Genomic DNA, 20,586 nt, shown 5'->3' on the forward strand with positions numbered 1-20,586 from the left:
GTAAGACAGCAATAGTTACCTTATACCACACCACATCTGGCTCTTGACTGGCTGTTTTGTAATCCTCAATATCAGGACAGGAGATTGTCTTTCTCTTAGTGACTTCTGATTTCTCCAGATATCTGATCTTGCTGTTATAGCAAAGCCCAGATTCATTCTCAGCTACCGTCAAGGACATGGACACCTTCATGCAATACGTTGAGTTTCTGCAGGGATAGAAAGATATTTTCATTTATCCTATCTCATTTTTACCATGTTTGTTTCAGCACAGTAAGTTTCTTTGTTAAGCTCTCATCTTCACAAAGGCTTCAAATGACATAGTCAAATAGTGACTGTCATGCTGTGGATTTCCAGCATGGAGGACTTAGAAAATGTAAAGGCTCATTTCTGATTTATTATGAAGAACCCTGTAGAAATTCTGTTGACAAGTGATCTAACCCAGCACAGCAGCTCTTTCGAGCTCACAAGTCTATGAACACAGGAACCTGTTGGCACCTCAAATGTTGGTCAGGATACACTGTCATCTTTCCTCTATGTGTCACACGCACTCCTCCTCTCCCACCTTCAGGAGATTTCACTCCAGTATGCAGTGCTATACATTTGAGAAGAAGGGTTAAGTGCTGGATGTTAAAGCACATCATGCAGGAAGAATTCCTCCCCCTGAAGGAACTGCTATATAAATCCAAAAGCATGTGATACTGTGGTGGGTTGACCTGGACAAGCTGCCAGCCGCCCACCCAGCTGCTCTCTCACTCCCCCTCAACAGGATGGGAAGGAGCAAGTAAGATGAAAAAGCTCACAGGTTGAGATAAAGGCATGGACATCACTTACCAATTACCGTCAGGGGCAAAACAGACTCACCTTGAAGAAAATTATTTTAATTAATTGCAAATTAAAATATGTTCAGATGGTGAGAAAGACAAAAAAGCTACAACACGTTCCCCTCACCTCCTTTTTTTATTCTTCTACCACTCCCTCCCCAAGTGGCACAGGGGATGGGGGGTCATGGTCCATCCATAATGGCTCCTCTCCAGCGTGGGCCCTCCACGCTGCAGCTCTGGCCAGGGACACCGGCTCCCCCGGGCTCTCTCCGTGGCCGCAGGGGAGTCTCTGCTCGGGGCCTGGAGCGTCTCCTCCCTCCTCCTGCCCCGTCCTCGGTGTCTTGGGGGCTGTTTCTCCCTCTCTTCCCCTCAGCCCTGGCTGCCCGGCAGCGTTGGGCCCTTTCCTCCCCGGGGGGCTCAGCCGTGCCCGGCCTGGGGCAGCCCCTCAGCTCCCTCAGAGGGGCCCTGCGGCACAGGCACCCACTGCAGGGATGCAGGAAGTCAGACGGGTGGTTACATGGACACATTTTGGCCTTAAAATCTTGAAAACTGTAGCTCTGTAGCACTTCAAACCACTGCCTGCTCTGTCACCAAAGAACCTTGGCAGAGTTAGATCCAGGCAAGCAGATTGCGAGCTACATCTAGTTTTTCTTAATATCAGGGCAGAATAAACACAACCAGCCTAGCTCCCATGCCTCACAATCATGAAAACAGGATTAAATGAAATTCCTTCAGACTTGCATCTTTAACAGAGCTATCAGGCACACAATAAAAAAAAAAAAAAACGACAACAAACTGGTGTTACTTTGAAGCATTTGCACTTGGCACAGGATCGTTGCAACCCAGACTGTCAGCTTCTGCCCTTCATTAGGTGTGATGGCAAGCTACAAAGTACAAGTGACAATATAATGAGACTCTTCCTCCCATCATGCATCATTTTGTCATTTTAATTGACTGTGCCACAACCAAAAAAGCCTGGAGTAAAACCGAAGTGTTGGGTGGTTATTCATATCAAAGGGAGTTGTGGAGAGCTCTTGCAGGAGACACTGCTGCTTTGCCACCACCTCTTCCATTGCAGCTCTGCTGCAAACTGGTTTAGCTGAGGCAAGAGGGTGGCAGGGTAGACAAAAACGGCCCGGTGCACCTGGGAAGTGATCTGTCAGTCAAACCCTGACACTTACTTATTCACTCCAATTAGATGCATGACAATGCTTTTCATAAAAAAAAAATAAAAATCCAGCGTGCTCCATAACAAATCATTTCTTATGCAACATTTCAACATGTCACTGTCAAGTGAGCCTGTAGTTAATAAGAGAATAAAAAAGTCTACAGGGACACTTCATCAGAGCCCTAAGCTTCATGCTAAACAAGCGCTGACAAAACACTGCAAATGGCTTCTTGTCAAAGGTGTGCCATGAGCAGGTATTTACAGAAAGAGGTATTTGCGAGGCAAATCAACAGGCAATCTTCAGAAACCTCCCATTTTCAGCATCGTGTTACATATTTGGCAGAACCACAGACTTGCCCCTTCCTACTCCCTTCTCCTCAAAATACCACTTGTACATTTATGTGATAAAATTGGTGGGTATTTTCTCTGTCCCTCACCTCTGAGTGGAAAGGCTCATTTTGCACACTGCTATGGTGTGTTTCAGTTGAGAGGCTATAAAAAAGTCGCATCCTCACAAACTGCACAAAATGTATTATTTTACCTGAAGCAAAAGTTCTCTGGACTGAAAAAAAGCATCATTGTGGGTGGGCTTTTCAGAAATACTTATATGATTTAGGGAACGTAAGCCAACTTTCTCCCAAGCTACTTCCTTTTGAAAAGGGTTACCTTTTTTTTTTTTTTTTTTTTGTAGGAAGAAAACAAAAGATTATTTGGAAAGTTTCAATGCTTCCAAATACAGCACTATAAATTCAGAAAATATAGATACAACCACTCATAGCAATTAATCAGTAATGATTATTTAACTTTCCTGAATGACTACAAGTATTACTGAGTGCAAATAAGGTCACATGTGCTCAGTAATAACCATCCAGGCTAATCAAGAATAATGACTTTGAATGGTTGTCCATTACTTGGTGTTATTTAATAGTGCTGTATTTTCTGCTAACAATCTTGCATTATTTAGATTGTATTTTGAACAGTGCTGGAGGCTACTTCTATTTAAAATGCTCCCTGGAACCACAATCTAAAAATGTAGTATTCTTTTCATTAGTTACAATTAGAATTGAGTAGAATTGAGAAAACTAAGTGCCTGGTGAGCACTATCACTTTTGTTCACACTCCATGTCCAAGACAATAGGTCTACTCAGGCTCATGATGAAGAAAGCCCTCACTAAGCCAACAGCAACAGACTTGAAAGCTTTCTGAATGCTCCTTCACCAGCGACATGTTAGTGCTACAGCTGGTAATTCAGAAAAGGGCAACTTCTGCAGGAATTCCAGTGCCTGAAGCAGCAGCCTTCCTTTAAGCTAGTCAGTTTGGGATAACAGTTATAGTTCAGTCACATGCAGAAGGAAACAGCACTTTGATCAGCCTCACTGTTTTTCTCAGTTTTGAGGCAGAAGTCTGGGAGCCAAAGTTTGTAGAAGATGTGAGCCATTCCTCCCTGGGCTAGGCAAGCTGTTCCCATGGCTGGAACGGATTTCATCACTCAGTCCTCTGAGCAGGTGATGGCTCTGTGCTGACTTTTTCTTGGAGACTCCCATGGCTACCATTTTTCTGTTGGCTCAGATACTGAGACAGAGCTTCCTAAAAACACACATTCCCTTTGTTTAACCAGAAGATTGCCATGGAATTGACCATGTTCATTCTACATGGGAATTAGTAGATGAACCTGTAAATTTTCCTACATAGGGAAAAAAAAAAAAACAAAAAAAAAGCAAAACCTTGTAATTTGAACTGTAATTTTCAGAAAAAGATGCGTTTTGTTTCACTGGCACATGTGAACATGCTGTTTTCCCTCCCTTGCAGGGTCTGGGGCATAAAGGGGCTCTCTATGAGGTGACAGCTTGAGAGAGAACTCAGGAAGGGGATCACAAAGCAGCCAATGGTCACTACAGCATTGTTTCTACCACCTGGGTAAACAGACAGGTATATTATGGTGCTTGCCACCATGCAGGTCACTGAGGTGATGGGCACTCATCTACAGAGGTCCCTCAGGAAGCCCCTAGAGCCACTGTGCTGGGAGGGATCCAGTTCTTTCCAATTGTTTTCAGGACCTCTGTGTCCACAAGGGGCTTTTCTTGATGATCTGCATTTAAATTGTTTATGGTAAGGGGGTTTTTTAATATGCTTTTTAATAAAGGTGTGGAGACCGGCTATCATGAATACTACATTTATTGCTTTTCTTCTTTTAAAAGCTAAACAGGGGGTCTGTGAATTATAAAAAGGAGTATCCACTTTTGTTTGCAGTACATGGTCATGGAGCTTGGTGCGGGAGGCCAGTGCTCCCAGCAGTTTGCAGACTAGCAGGAATGGTTCTAAGACCATATTTAATGAGGAAAGGTGGAACACATGAAGAACAATAGATAACAATGGCAAAGCTGATAACCCAGGTTTTGCTGTCAAAATACGCAACTGAAAAGAATTAAGAGGAAGCATCTTCCAGGTGGATGAGGAAGATGCCATAATGTCTCCAATGGTGATCTCAGTATTGTGAGGCCAGGTAAGAAGAGTTGTATAAAAGTAAAGAAAACAGGAACCAAAATGAACCTGGCAGACTGTGGACAGCCCACTTTCCACATGCAAAGGAAATAAGCCCTTGAGTCTGAAAATGGGTCTTCTAATACTTGTCTTTTCTGAAAGGTTTCCAAATCATTCATTTTTCAGGGGAGTTGATTTCCAATGGATTCCATTTCTATAGAAGGTAACAGTGGCCATATGGGGAACAGGAAGAGGGAAGAAAAGAAAGAATCACTTCACAGTACAAAGAAAAAAATTATGTTTTCACACTGAAACTAAGATTTGTAATTCCCTATTTCAAAGGACTATCTCGACTGGAAATGTGAAGAAGGGTTTAGCTTTGCCAGAGTTCACAAAGCAGTTTCCTCTGTTCTGGTGGCAAGGCATCTGTAATCCCCAGGACACCTGGAACTGGCTCTGAACCACAAACTGAAGCCAGCTTAGAAACCAATAGAAAACCACAGGGAAAACCAAGGGAGTTTAACAGGTCTCAAAACAAAAGCAAGCAAAAGTCTGAGTTTGGATTGACTTTGAAGCAAAAACAAGAGGGGAAAAAGGGAGAATACAAAGAAATGAATAAGAAGGCCATTTGAAATTGAAGTGTAAATCCTAAATTATCTTTCATCTTGTTTTGGATTCAAGACAAGGCATCAGCCCTAAGGCTGAATTCAAATTAAAGGAATTATTCACAACTTTGGAAAAAACTTTTTTGGCATTTGTGCTTCTGCTAAGTGAGGGTAGCTTGTTAAAAGAGTCTAGTAAAAAAATATTGTCTCCAGTACGCACAGAATCTTTCCCTCCATTTACTGATTTTCCTATAAAGAGGAAGGAGGCAGCAAAGTGGTTGAGTATTTTATCTTAGATTAAAAAAATCCCTAAATTTGAATTGCATATTTATACAAGAGGATTTGCATTTTTTTTTTCTCTTGTAGGTTCATTTTTCATTAAGTGTTGAGCTTTTTATTGCATTCTAAGACTTTGGTCTTAGAGCCAAGACTGTAGTGGTAGATCCAAAAACTGTGAAGTGTATTTATCAAAGTAGTGCTCAGGGAACAGCACAGATCAGACTTAGATTCCTCTCAATGTACCTAAACAGCCTGGCTGTTTTAATGACATTTTCACTGGCTCACTGAAATACTGATTTCAAGACTGTATAGATAAACCCTTACATTCATCTTTGCTCGTTCTGAGTTAAAGCAATAACAGCAATAACTACACCACCAACCATCTCTGTCCATCTGAAGGTCCACAGTGATTACTGTACTACCAGATCCACTATCAGCTGCTATAGAATGTGCCAAGTTATCAGCTTTCAGACATAATTGAGCATTTGATTGTTCTCCTCTCCATGAGAATTTTATAAATTTATTCCTGTCTAAATCTTACACTTCACATAATGGTTACCAAGAAGTTTCACTGATATCTGAGCTTGTTTCTTTCAGATCAGTAAGGTCATGGCTTGGTGATCTGCTTAAAGAAAAATGCATTATTTATTATCAGATCACATAGATGTAACATCTTTCCTAAAAACAAATGGTTTATTGCTTACTCTTCCAAGGTTTCATTCAAGTGATAACTTACTTCTCAATGACTACTACTGCTACATGTTTGAGGTCATTATCTGGAAAAGATCAAATTCCCGCTTACGGTGTAAATCACCCTCAGAAATTACAAATCACAGATCCTTCAATGTTCTGGGATTTTTTTTTCTTATCAATTTGTCAAGTGAGAGAGCAATGCCCGAAGAGGAACAATTCAAGAGATGGCTGGCCCTGCTGCAGTTGCTCCCTGAACAGTAGGCCAAGAGGTGCAGTGATTCTGCAGCTTGTGTGTGTGGTACCTGGCCTTGGCACAATTCCAAACATTCCTGTCTTGTATTTTGCTCACTCGTTAATGTTATAACTGTGATTCTAATACCAACTCCTATGCAAAATAAGGAGAAATCCTAATCCCATGTTACCTCTCCTTTAATGTCTGACTGGTTTTCAAGGTTCTACTAGTAAAAGAAAACAACATCATGAAAGTATGATCTCAGAAAATGAAGTGCTAAAACAGTACAATGTTACAAATCCAATGTTCTTGCATAATCTCTACTTCATTTGATCCTCCAGCAGAGACCTGCATTGTGAATCCAGACAGAGGTACATTCAAGGCCCCATTCCCTTCAAGTAGAAAAAGTATTTGTGCTGAGCTATCCCATTACTCTGTAAGAATTTTTATTCTTTCTGCACTACTTTTCTCCTAAGATTTGATCGCTACACAAGACTCACTAGAAACAAGATGACAATTTGAGCTTGACTAAAACATACTAGATGACCCAGAGGCCCACGTCTGACAGCGAAGAAATGCTGTACCATCACTATTCAAAAGAAACAACTCCTGAGCAGTTACAGGAAGGTAATTTTAAAAGGCTCACATGAATGACAGCTTGAAAAACAAATATCCAGGGATGTTTCCTCAAGTTAACCATCAGGAATATAGTTCTCACCAGAGGAACTTAAAAGCAAGACCTATACTCCTCACCAGGAGTTTAGCCCTGTTTAGGGATTTTTTAGGCTTCCTGCATACTAGGACAGAGAAGAAAAGGTGTTTGGCTCTCGCAGTGGGTAGAGTTTCTCAGTGTTGGGTCTCTATCACCAAATCTTAGGATCTAAGTATAAATTAAAGTTGTACTTCAGCTAACATCCTTATTAAGAGGGAAATGTGACACAGAAATGTCAGGCTGTGTCTAGTACAGTCAGTGATACAGCTCCTAACAGCAAGGCAGTGATTTGAAAATTCAGGGATAATCTCTAGTATCATGTTTCTTAAATCTCTCTGAGAATACTAAGTGACAGCCAGACTGATTTGCACATGGTTAAGGGTCAGGAAGAGTTATTTCTTTTCTAGTTGCCTTTACACACACATGCACTGGTCCTGCTGACCTCTGCATTGTGACAGAAGCAACTGAAAACCAAACAAATCACCAGTCATTTCAACAAGGACTACTCAGGCACAGAGAGAAAACCTCCTAGCATTTAAGTTGAATCACACAGGTCAACAATGTTCCTTGGTTTTGTTGGGGTTTTTTGTTTTTTTAAAAAAGTCTTCAAAAATATTAGTTATTCGAAACGAATACATGAAAATACAATACAGAGCACAGAAGAAATGCAGAAGCCAAAAGAACACCAAGTTATCTCATCCTATCACACTTAAGTTCATAAACTATCTGGTCTCGATCGGCTTCAGCACATCCTGTTCCAGCAGAAGAAATCCTGTAATTGGCTGGGTTTGCTCTCAGGGAAAATTTCTTCCTTACCCTTAAGAATTACAAGGCAGCAAGTTGCCCTGAAGTTTGCTACTGCAAATGACTAAGCCCTTTTCATTTATTTCCTAATAATTCTCTATTAGAACTCTGGGTATTACTGCTAAATTATATTGTCTTACTGAAAAGTCCCATTACAAATGGCATAAATCTGAGGCACAGGGACAACTGCTCCCAGGAAAATATCAAGAAATCCCCTTCCAATAATTTTGTATTTGTAATAACCCTGTTTCGGATAGCACTGAACACTTTCTCCTTTATTTCTTCCAAACCACACATTAGCATATCTATCTACTCCTCTATGCTTTTTTTTTTTTTTTTACCAGACACCTAGCACGCAAAACAAAAGTTGTGTTCAGGATACTCACCTGACTCATCTGCACTGCTAAACCTTACTGATTTTGTTGCCTCAGGGAGTACAACTTGTGGAGTACATTCTTCTTCAAGCATGTAAGTCCTATTTTGTAGATGCAATGAGGAAAGGTAAACCCCTCTCAGTTGGAGTATGGGCAACTGAGCATGTAAGCCAGTGGATCAGTTACTATCTCACAGGGTGTACAAGGAATGCTGTCATGAAGAATCATGAAGTGAATGTCCTTATGCCAATTTGCAATGAAAGCTGTTTGAGTCCTGCAGCTGAGTTCTTCTGGTTGTGTCTTCCCTTAAGTGCCTGAAAAGAAGAAATTATCCCCCAAGATCACCTACCAATTACCAGTTTAACTCCCTGTGGTTCTGCCACCTTCTATTCTGGGCATGCTGGATTACCTTAGGAAACCTTCCATTTGCCTGTCCACTCACAGGACACATACAACATTGTCTACTGAGACATTACAGTTACAGCGGGCTTGATGTGGGCTTCAACAGGAGTGGTACCTGGGTAAGCACATTCTCCTCCACTGTTATTTGGAGAAAAATAGGGAAATGAAAACTCCCTGCCATGTTGGAGAGGAGATGGCTGAACATCTCTGCAGTAGGTCTCCTGCATGCAGAGCTGACTGCATGAGGAAGCAGTCACTCCGCTTGGCATCCCTCCTCCCCAGCAGGCAAGGTTTGAAGCCCACCAGTGAAGACACTTCTTCCACAAGCGACCAGTGGCACTGCAGGCACTGCAGCACATGGAGCTTTCACTGTGCCAAACCATAGGGACTAGAAAGTAACGTCAGTCGTTTTAAAGGTATCTAAAGCTGGGATCTGACTATTCAGAAAACAGAAAGATACACAATATTCTTATTCTTGTGCATGCTGCTGCAACAGGGAATGGATGCTCTCCAACCACAGAGCAACATGAGCATTTTTGCTTGAAGTCCCTCCTGTGAAACAAAGAGCTTCACTCAACAGTCAGGATTGAGTATAACTGTTAAACAGTGCTGGGCAGCACTGGGGATCGCTCCACCACAAGTGCTGCAATTACTAACAAAACTCTCTGATATACACAAAAAGCATACATATTCATCAGATTTCTTAGAAAAGGCAGTCTTATGCTAATGGGTTCTTTGAATCCATGTATAGTCTGAGCATGCATAGTAAAAATAGATTGAGGGTCTTCTCCCCTCCTTAGGGGTTCACACAGCCTTTCTCACACTGTCCTAAATTAGTGAAATTTAGGTTTCTTGTGTCCATATATGGTCAGAGTTACTTCATCTGTCCTTCAGCTCCTGTCTGTTCCAAGGAGGTTAGTTTAGAGCAGCTTTCAGTCACTTATCTTGACACTGGTTCTTCTCAGGCACTTGTTTTCTTTAGGTTCCTGCTATTAGGGATGTACTTGGGGAGTTTTTTCAGACTGTCGAAGGTCTGTCTGATCTTTACTAGGCAAGGAGTTAAAGGTTTTAAAACATCTTACAAGTGGGTAACTGGGTAATGAATACAGAGGGTAGCTAGGAAAAAGTATAAATGTAATCGTATACATTACAGCAAAATACAGGAAAAATACAGGAAAAAATAAAAGCTAGTAAAACATAAGTGACGTCTAACGTTAAAACTAAATGTCTTATTTTACAGGTCCCTGTACATTAGCAATTTCAAGTATACTTGTAGTAGCTTCCCTTCAACTGTTCCTGCAGCTTCTCATCAACAGTAAACACAGGCTTCAGAAAGACAGAGGATGGATATATTCTCTTTTAAAGCTTTAGAGAAGGAGGGCAAATGAGCAGAAATACACATATCACCAGGGAAAAGAAACAAATCTTTGTTTTTCTGTGAGGGTGTCAGAAGAACAGATAGACCTGATTTCTCTCAATAAAGACAATGTCATCAAAATGATTTGCAGAAGCACCATCAGATTTTACACAATTTTAGATAGAAAAGTAGAAGCATTTTGATTCTACTTTCCTCTGCATTTTGATAATGCCAAAACATTATATCTCAGTGAGTTAAATTTTATTTTATCATGAATCATACTGACTTTATATTATATCCGCTCTAACACTGTATTCAAGTATTGAATACCATATATCACAGGGATTTTGTTTATACAGAATCAGTCACTTCTAATGTGGGAAATGTCACACACTTCTAATGCATGACATTTAATGTTAGTGTCATACAGAGCCTGGGATGACTACGCCATGCTGAATCCATGCATTTGCTCTAATTGTGAAATTTAGCTGGCTTCTGCAGCCATGCTGGGGACAGTGCAGCCATGAACGCTGATCATGTACTAGTGTGCAAGTCTGAGAGGTAACTGTGAGATGTGTAATCCATCAGCTACTTAGATGTGCTCCTGTTGCATAGCTAAGGATTGAAGACACTGCCTCACTAGAGAGTATCATCTTTGGATCTTTTCAGATTAAGTCTATGGGAAAATAAAGCACTTGCCAGTGAAGCATAACGAGGAGGTATTCTATGACTAAACTAGAATTTCAACACTATGTTCAAAGATATTTGAGATACAAAATCACCTTTGTCATGAACAGTTGTGCACTGAATAAAGCCAAAGCACCTGAAAATGAAACGATGAGAAGATACTGTCACCAACAAAATGAATTACTGTATTAAAACACAAGTTGTAAGAACCATGAGAGATGGCTGCAGAGGAAGCAACCTTATCCCTACACATTTTCACACCATGATTTCTACAACTTTTCTGTTTGGACCTGAGAAAAACTCTTCTTTCTTTTCTCCTGGAAGCCAGACTTTCAGCACTCAGGAAAGTAATGCAACTTCTCCTGGGATGATGGGTGCAAACTACAGTCCAGGTTGCAGGCATTTGAAACAAGTTCCTCAGCTCCACCTAACATCCACAAGTGAGGGCACAAAGGTTATGTTGCAAACAAAGTTTTACTGACAGCCCCTCCAGGCTGTCTAAATCTGATTTTGATTTGATGGTCATGCGCTCCACAGACAGTCAGAAGCCAGAAGGCTTACAATCTACTATCAGTATATTTTATTATTGCTCAGAAAGTAATATCTCAGTATTTCACCAATGACTCGGCAAAGGCTTGATTCTTCTGTGCATGTCCATAGCAATGCTGCTCTCCATTAAGAACTGTGAAGACAGGGACAAAGTAAGGGGAAAAGGATACGCAGATTTCCTAACTTGGTTTGTTGGCAGTTCTCTGGCATCAAATCCTGGTATTAGAGATTTGCAGGCTTATTGCCTCATAGGCATTCAAAGCCCTCACTCCTTTGTTATTCTGCACCCTGTACAAAAATCGAGGTGTAGCGCTCTCAGCCAATCTGGCAACCCCAAACCTCTACCTCCTGCTTTCCCTGGACCCTCTCAAGGCCCAGACTTTCTATCCTCCTGATTCACATTATGGGAATTGAGTTATTCTATTTCTCCAACAGTTAATTAACAGTAAATACACACTAATGTTTTACTATTACTGATCTTGCTCATAAAGCATTTATTCAGTACCTTCAGTGAATTTCAGAGCTGGGCACAGTTAGAAGAAAGGGCTCCCTTAATGAAGCAGCCCCTTGCTGAGGGCAAGTTACAGCTAAACTTTGCTGAGATTTGTTCCCTAGCACATATTCTCTTTTTTTCACCAGTTTAAGAAGATCTAAGTAACAAGATCCCAGTTCTTGTTCCCTCTTTAAAAATTAGAGGCTTTTAACACAGAAAAGCATATTTGTTCAGAGAGCAAAGGCAGCACAGATCTGGCAAATGACTGTCTTTCATACTTAGAACTTTAGGGCCACCCTAGGCATTCAGATTTGTTTTAGTTTCCATGTTTGGTTTTGGTCCTCTCATCTTTGATTCCTTCAGTGAAGATGATCCAGAGTGCTGATGTGAAAATCTCAGAATATCAAACCTCTGTAATATACAAATGCTGACAGCTTCATCTGAAAGTAGCACTGGGGGTACTGGAAGATTAAGGGCATATCCAGGGCCTGTACTGCGAAGAGACTTCCAGGACACAGCACTGTCATGTTGGGCAATAAAGTCACAATACAAAAATGTCCAGCATTTATCTGGGAACTGTAATGAAACACACATCTATCTATTAGTCAGGATCCCGTTTGGATGTCAGTGGATCTTCCCATACTAATATCCCTGATTCGTCACAGAAAAGATACCCAAGAACAAAGCTGATCCATGGAATTCACATGGATTAACTAATGCAGCTCAACCCTGCACTCTTAAACCAGGACCCCTTAATACATTACAGCCATTGTTAACACTGGAGAAAAATACTACACTTTGGGTTGCATCTGAGTTTCATCTCAACATCAAAATGTACTGTGAAAAGAGAGAAGTAAGTTTTAATGCAACAATAATTTCCTCCTATTATACACACTCCCCCACACCTGTCTATGGAACAATGTCTAAGTGCTTAATAAAGGAGAGGCAATGTTTAAATTATGGTATCAGACCTCTTCAGCCTGGAGAAGCAATCTCTTTCATTAAGGCTGCTTTAATATTCCTTAATTTTAGTCAGTATTATCGGCTCATTTATAAAATAGACATTATGAAAATTGAAATGACAATTCTGTATGAGAAAGAATTCACTGACACATTTAACTTTTACCCATCTCCGAATCACTGTCATATCAGTCTATCCTTCACTGGCTCATACCCACCCATTTGGAGCAGCTTCTGAAGAATTCCTTCCAACTGCTTCTAAGATACTCATGCCTTGATCCTACAAGCACCCATCAGCAAACAGAAAATGCAGCTTCTTGAAAAACAGGATGAGGTTTTTTTAGAATTGTGAAGAACGTTTTCAACAAATAGGAAATTCAGTGAAATGTGTAGTTGTCATTTCTCCCCATACAGTTTGCTTATTTGACACATTGTTTTGACTGGGAAAAAAGTAACAAGTTGGGGGAGAGTGAATTAGCATAGCTCTCGCCTGTGACATCCTTTATGTATGACTTGCTAAAACCCCTTGGTGTTCCGTTCCCTTCTATCAGAGAAGATCTTCCCAGCTCGAGTGTGTCCTTATTCAAGCCATAAACTTCTTCTGGGACAGAGACTTCTCGTCCCCCACTTAGCCTTAGCACCATACTCAAGCACCTCACTGCCTTGTGAGGCCTTTGCATAGACAAGCACGAATTTCAGACAGAACAGTTCTACGACAAGAGGCGTGAAGTGGTTGAATGCAGCACATCCTGCCCACTGGGACACACAAACGTGGGTTTTCACCCTTTGGGCAACACAGGGAATTGCACCAGGGTTTCCCACGTCCTTGGGGAGTGGCTAGAAAGTCATCAGTTTAAGATCTCATTTTCTTCTGATTTTCCTTTGGAGAAACAAAATGAAAACTTCTTTGTTGAGAAAAACTTCAGAAGTTTTACATTTATCTTGAATCAAAAGCATTTTCCTCCCAAGTTTTTTTGAATTCAGCTACCAAACCAAAGCACTTAATGCATTCAACCCTAAACCCAGTGTTGCACACTGATGGACATGGTCACCTCTTCATTTCCACTGCACTGAGTTCTCCCTACCAGTCACTATCCATTCAATCTACAAAAGAAGGCATTTGTAACAGAATTTGGTAATGCTTCTAGAAAATAAAATCATATTCTAGAATTACTACTTTCATTTGTGACCTCTTAATTCTCACAAAGCAGGTGATCCTGGTTAATGACTAAAACACAAACATCTGTTTATCGCCCTCAAAAAAAAAAAAAAAAAAAAAAAAAAAAAAAAAAAGGACTAATAAAGCTGAAAGTACACAGTTAATGGTGTGGATAGTCTACCACAAAAGTGTGATCATATTTCAGAACATTGTATCTAGCCCAATTTTAATGAAATTTAAATAAATTACTATTGCTATTTCCTCAGCTATTTTAAGCTAGCTATGATTTCATAAACAATAACAGCAAGGATACATTACCAAATTTTTGGAAAAAATTAATTCACTCAAGAAAGAAATAGTCTTTTATGTGTAACCACTATATATAATATTCTGCACTCCAACATAAATCTGAAAAAGGCAGAAATATCTGTAATTATATAAGAAAGTTCTAGCCAAAGCAGGAAACCTGTGTAATTGATAAGGAAAATCTTATTGCTCTGTAATGCCTTCCAAGAAGCAAGCCATAAAGTTTTTATCTGAAAATGAAGAGAATACCTGAATTATTTAAGAACTCGCCCATTTGTTACCAAAACTACTTTATCATGTAAAGAGCAGAGTTTTGAAATTTCCCAGTATGTCCCCAGAATTTGATCCAACATCAATACTTTGTTGTTCATATAGTATTCACATTAAAATTTTTAGAGTATTAAACTAGTAACTTGATTATCACAACAGTGATTTCAAACAAAAAAAGTATAGCTCCCCTGAAATATGTAAATCACTATCTTCCTGCAACATTTCAAGATTGTGAAGTTCACATTACACCAAATCTGTGACAGAGCAGCTAATAAAAGAATAATTAACTCCAAAGGCTGCGACACAGATTTAATACTGAGTTTGGCAGATGCATCTGATACTTAAACTGGACATTAGTCCCCAGTACAAACCACCATGCACCACAGGACAGTTTCTGATTTTAGTAGTGTTCTTCGGGATCAAAATGGACTGAAGCAGCTGAGACAAGGCAGCAAGACAGCAGAGACAGAGATAGCGCAAATTCTGGGCTCTCAGTGCTGTTACTTTGCTGCAAATATTTAATATCAAATTCATCAGACTTGTGTATAATTGCAGTATGGAACAGCAGACAAGGATGAAGCAAGCTTCCTCCTCTGAAACTAAATATTTAAAACTGAATCATATAAAGTATCCGTAAAGTCCTTTCAATTCAAAACTGGATCATTTAAGGAATATTTATTCATTCATTCTTAAAGAGTCCTCCTTTTTTATCCTCTCATTTTAAGCATAGAGCTGACATCAACAGCCACATGATGGAAATCACGAGCTCCAGCACATGCTTAATTTAAGGCTCATCCAACAGTTCCAAAATACTTCTGAGACATGCATTTCAGTGCCTTACCAAACAAGGTCTGCTTAAATTCATAACAAATCATAACCATATATTAAAATAAACATTTCTCCAAAGCCAGACAGAACTGTAACTCCCCATGGCCTAACCCCATCAGATATTCAAACTGTGTCTAACTCTTGAATAACTCAGAGGACTTGAAAAAGAGCATTACTTAACCAAAATACGTCATGATTTAAGAAGCATCCAGTTCTGAAGGTTTATGGCAAATTGAGAATTTGCAAATGTTGGACTTAAAAAGAGAAGAAAATAAGTGAAAGCACATGTTTAATTACAGTATTGGAAGAGGTAACTACAATTACTAGGGAAAGTAATTTTGAGACAAAGCATTATGTGATATATAATTATGACAATAAAAATGAGTATATATTAACTGGAAGAATATCTCAACCCTGAGAGCTAAATTTAAACATTTTTTTTTTAACCAAGACAATCTTTGTATTCTTAGTTAGACTTTAACACAATACCCACCTTAGAACACATGTGTAGAAACCACTGTCTTGCAACTCAACCGAGTGAAACCATATTGAATCTTCATCCTTGCTCATCCTAACTTCAGAAAATATAATGGGTTCTTCTAAATCTCCTTTGTTTTTGTACCACATAAGCCTAAGACCTGTGCTTTGGGCCATGCTATAATTAGTTCTGATATAGCTGTAGAAAAGGGCACATTTCACTCGGACTGGTTCACCTGCCAAAGCCATGTATGTCTTGAGATCCACTGACCAGTCAATGCAACCATCAACTGAAAGCAAAACAATAATAAAGAAATATTAGATACAGATATATTTTTTTCAAGATAGTGAAAGGCAGCTTGTGAAATGCAATTAAAAGAAAAGAACCTTTGTTTTATAGCAATGTGAAAACATGAAGCAGCTATTGCCAATTAAAGGGTTTTATACACCTTTTCCAGTTACATGTAAATGCAAATGTGCAGGCAAAAAATAGAGTACACTGGGCCTGCTCAATCCCATTTCTTTAGAATATCATTACTTTTATCCCCAAAACACTAATTCTTCAATAAATAAACCAAGTGCTTTCACCTTAACTACTTGCCTCTGTAAACCAGTTTTGAATTCTTTAATTCCTTGTTGGAGAAAAACGTACATTGCCATCTGATCCCAATCTTATCCCTTAAAACTTTTCCATCCACCTCTGCTAATTACATTAAAAAAAAAACCAACAGATACGCATTTTATAATTTTCTTTTCAAGGCAGATCCACATAGCTTTTTTTTTTTCAACAGCCTACTCAAACTATAGAGATATGTATCATATACAACAGGATACAATTACAACATGTTCCCTATGCAGTCAAGCTTAATACAGGAATTGTAGAAATATGAAAAGGGATCTTTTGATGTTCTGTTCAGCAAAAACTTTTGAAACAGTTTTCTTGATACTTCACTTTAAAAATGAACATACGTCAGCCAGTTTAATAAAATATTACTTTTCCCTAAAAAATTTTCTCCCGTTATTTTAAATCATTTAGTTACAACATAATCCTAGAACATGCATACATATCAACATATAACATATCGAAGACTTTTAAATTAAATCTTTTTTTTTAATTGCTGGAAAAACCATAAGCCTGATAGTCAACCGAGAATATGACCAAAGAAAAAGACTGAAAAGGCATATCATCAATAGGCAAACACACTACCTAAAATTAACAGGCTTGATGAAATCTGTAGTTTTTAGAATTTATTGATCATATCCAGCTACATGTAAGTGGAACATCTTTACCCCTGACGTAGATACTTCAAATTCAACCAAGTAAGGTTCAAGTTGCCTCTTCTGCGTTTACATTATCAATTCTCAAATTCTAAATGTTAGATATTCTCATACACTCTCCATTTCATATACATCTTTAATAGGATTCACACATTAAGTTATTTTATTTACTTCCTAAACAAATGTAGTGAGCCAAAATTTCTACATGTGGTGAAATATCTGATCCAGTTTTTTAGTGGCTTTTACTGTCTTTAAATGTTACCTACCATTTTTTCAGGCTTCTCTTGAATCCTTCAAAACTAACTGTGATAAATGGAAGGTTTTACTTTTCCCATTGCAGTGAATCAGCTTTAGTTGTACTGCGACCACATGAACCACGCAACTGAACCATATTTCAAACCCACTGACACTGACCTCTTTCATGTATTTCTAATATATAAACTTCCAGGTCACATCTTGTTGCAAAACAAACTTTACTTGTAAAACTAATATAGACTCAAGAGAAAAAGGAAACTCATTACTCAAAACTATACTTTTAATATATCTACTGTCACGAGGGTATTGACAGGCAAAGGGAGATCGTACAATACCTTCACCTCAAGTGATGCTCCTGCCACCCACCCCACAGGCAGACGCAAACACAGCAGCTGGTTGTGCCAACAGATTTCTTCAACAAAAAAAGCCCCCAAACCAAGGCATTCACCTGAAGTTATGTACACACAGTTTCAGTTAACTTCCATTTTCTTTTTGCCAAAAACATCCTGCTGATTTAAATTAAAATTCATTGCTTCTTGCTTGTAACAGTTACTGTTAATGACATAAAATGAAAGGCCAGTAGCAAGTTAATGACTTTCCTTTTCTTCACTGCTGCAGCATCACTTCTTCCTCCGTGTTTTCCCTCTCACAGCTTAGTGCCACACAGAACAGGACAAATTTGGATAATCCTTACTTGAAAATCATGTGCCGACGTATTTGTTCTCAGTGCATGCCCTCCAGGTTTATAACATCCTTCACCATGACCAAAGCTGCACACTGTAACTCAAATGCTCTCTTGCCAGGAGCCCATGAAACACTGCATTCACACCTCTCTGCAATGGTGTTACACAGACCCGGGCAACCAGCAACAGAGCTGGAAAAAGAACCCAACTCTCCCAGTCCTACAAACCCATTCAGTCCACTTTTACATTAAAGCCTGGTTCTGACATCATTAATTATTTTATACAGGTGGCTTTGAGGGCTTTTATATTGAGCAGGTATCAATGTACTCCATACAGAGCTTCCTCTCAAAAGCTCTGGGCTTTTTTTAAGCTCTGCTCTTTAGGCTGGCGTGAGTTTACAATTAAGGAGCAGTGCAGAGCTCACAGCTGCCTTCTCTCAGCAGGGGATGTGAAAGGCAAAGCTGAGCTCTCCAGATGGCTCATCCCCGTTCTCCAGGACATATAGGTATTCTCAGAGGCACCCTTCCTCCTGTGCTTTAGCAAAGTCACAAAAGTCTAAGCAGGGACGTAAAGCTGAAATGAACATGGGTGCCCAGAACCGGAATTTAGATCCAAACTAATTCAGCCAATCTAATTAATTCTGTCAATCTTCTCTCAATCTAATCCTGTCATGTCATCTAACACTTTTGAACCTGTGATGGTTCAGCAAAGTTAAACCACAGTAAAGAGTAACTGTCATTCACACACACATAGAAAGCTCGTGGGTCAAGCAGAAAGGTGCCAGTTTTTCATTTATTTCACAAAGCAGAGTCACAATTAGGAAGAGCTACGGAGTTAGGTACTGACCCAATATGGAAATCCAGCTTTGGAAGCTGAAATGCCTCTGCTTCAATAAAATTTCTCCCAAAGTCACGCCAAATAACTTGTCAAAGCACAGCTCAAATGAACGCTAAGCATCCTTCAGTGCCATTCAATCTCCTTCATCTTCCACTTGAAAATTTCTTCTCCCTTCTAGCGTGCACTTCTCTATTATTTTATTTTCAAAATCACATCTGCTGGAGTATATAAAGCACAGTGGAATAGATGAAAGACACCTGAATAGAAATTTACAGCCAGGTCATCAGAGTGGCTAAAACTCTTCTCCAGCTGCCCTGGTGGAGGGAGGCTGTGGGGCCAGGGTGCTGCTGGCCACTGCCAGCGCCCCAGTGGAGACACCAGGCACGGCGGCCTGACCACAGCCCCACACCCGCACCTCAAAGCGGAGAAGAAGGAAAAGGAGTTTTACACTAGAGACCTTTTTCCATTAACAGTATCTGAATGGAAGAATTTTGGCAGCCAGCAGTGAGGCTGACCCCAACAGAGCGAGCACAGCAGAGGGGGAAGGCGCAGGCAGGCTGCCTGCCCATCGCCCCTGCCTGCACCGCCTGCTCCCCGGCAGCAGGTCGCTCCCCGCAGCATGCCAGGCGGTGGTAATTACAGAGAGGAGAGCACACAGGGAACAGAGTAACCATTCATTATCGGGTTGATGACATCTGCGGAGGGGAGAAGTCTCACAGAGAGCCTTGACTAAATCTTAATTATTGAAGAAAGACTAATCAAACAGGAGACGACTTCTTCCCCTTGTTCTTTTTTTTTTTCCCCTGTTAAATACACAGTCAAGAACGTTTCCTCTTACAAAGCTGTAGAGGCTAAAATCTAGGTCAGGCTCCCTGCGCTCACATGGAAGCTGAAATATTTCCTCCTGCCACGCTGTCAGTCACTGGAGCGTGAGCATTGTTAGATTCATTTGGAGTGTTCTCCAAGCTGTTGTTACAAATGACTAGAGCCGCTTAGGTGGAGTTTGGCACTCTATTATCCAGAACAAAGTTTCCTGTCACTTTTGTTGGGCTGGCTCTCAATATGTAATATAATCAGTGTGGTAAGAAGAGAAAAATAATGGCGTCAGAGAGACACACTTATATAATAAATATATATACATTTTTTTCTCTGCTACCCAATAGTCAGCTGATCCTTAATAAGTGCCTGACTGAAAGCTCATTAAAATGAAATCCTATCCATTGTGGGTGTATTTTAGACACTTCCAATAAAGACAATTATCTGAAATATTTTCTAAAATTTGGAGCAGTGGGAGTACATGAAAAGCACTGTCCCATTTCTAGCCCAGCTTCAAAAGAAAAAGAGGTTTGCCCATCTATCTGTCAGTCCCCCCACCCTGACAGCATAACTTCTAACCTAACTGACTAAATTCAATCCCCTTCCATAGAACATGCAAGTGTTCAGGTACACGAGAGCCCTGCATGGGTGAAGGAGAGAGTCCTGATGCGTCCCTCATGGGCAGAGAAACATAGCAACAGTGAATCGCAGTGGGGCCCCACTGGGCCCATCCCAGTTAGCTATCCAGGCTAATGAAACTGAAAATGAAGGTTTCAAAATTATTAAGCAAATTATAGATTAAGTTGGCTGACAATAAGTTACTGTACTTCTATGTTAGCAATCACCCAAAGTGTGTACTGCATCTCCTTCCCCAATATTTCCTGGTAATTTCCCATTATTCTTATTTTAAATAAATCTAGTTGTCTAGGGAGTCTAGATGCATTTTAACATGAACCATAATAATTTATGAGCAATTATAGAAGAGCATGTACACAGTCTCTGAGCAATTTGTCTTTCTGCTTGCTGCCACATAAATAATTTTTTTGCATTGCGAATCTGC

The 20,586-nt window shown here is 39.9% G+C and overlaps 1 protein-coding gene across 5 annotated transcripts in view; it reads right to left on the reverse strand.

Moving 5' to 3' along the window:
* The window catches only part of IL1RAPL2 (interleukin 1 receptor accessory protein like 2), a 396,678-nt gene that overhangs the window by 179,021 nt on the left and 197,071 nt on the right, over window positions 1-20,586 (reverse strand). For 4 of the 5 annotated variants that reach the window (XM_074915420.1, XM_074915422.1, XM_074915421.1 and 1 more), the window contains exons 3-4: window positions 15,674-15,947; window positions 20-206 (exon numbers count right to left, since the gene is read on the reverse strand). In XM_074915420.1, coding sequence (XP_074771521.1) covers window positions 20-206; window positions 15,674-15,947 — 461 coding nt within the window. The remainder of the gene's footprint in view (window positions 1-19; window positions 207-15,673; window positions 15,948-20,586) is intronic. The other variant, XM_074915425.1, reaches the window with a different exon arrangement.

This window comes from Athene noctua, chromosome 11, assembly GCF_965140245.1.
Source record: "Athene noctua chromosome 11, bAthNoc1.hap1.1, whole genome shotgun sequence".
NCBI classification, from domain to species: Eukaryota; Metazoa; Chordata; class Aves; order Strigiformes; family Strigidae; genus Athene; species Athene noctua.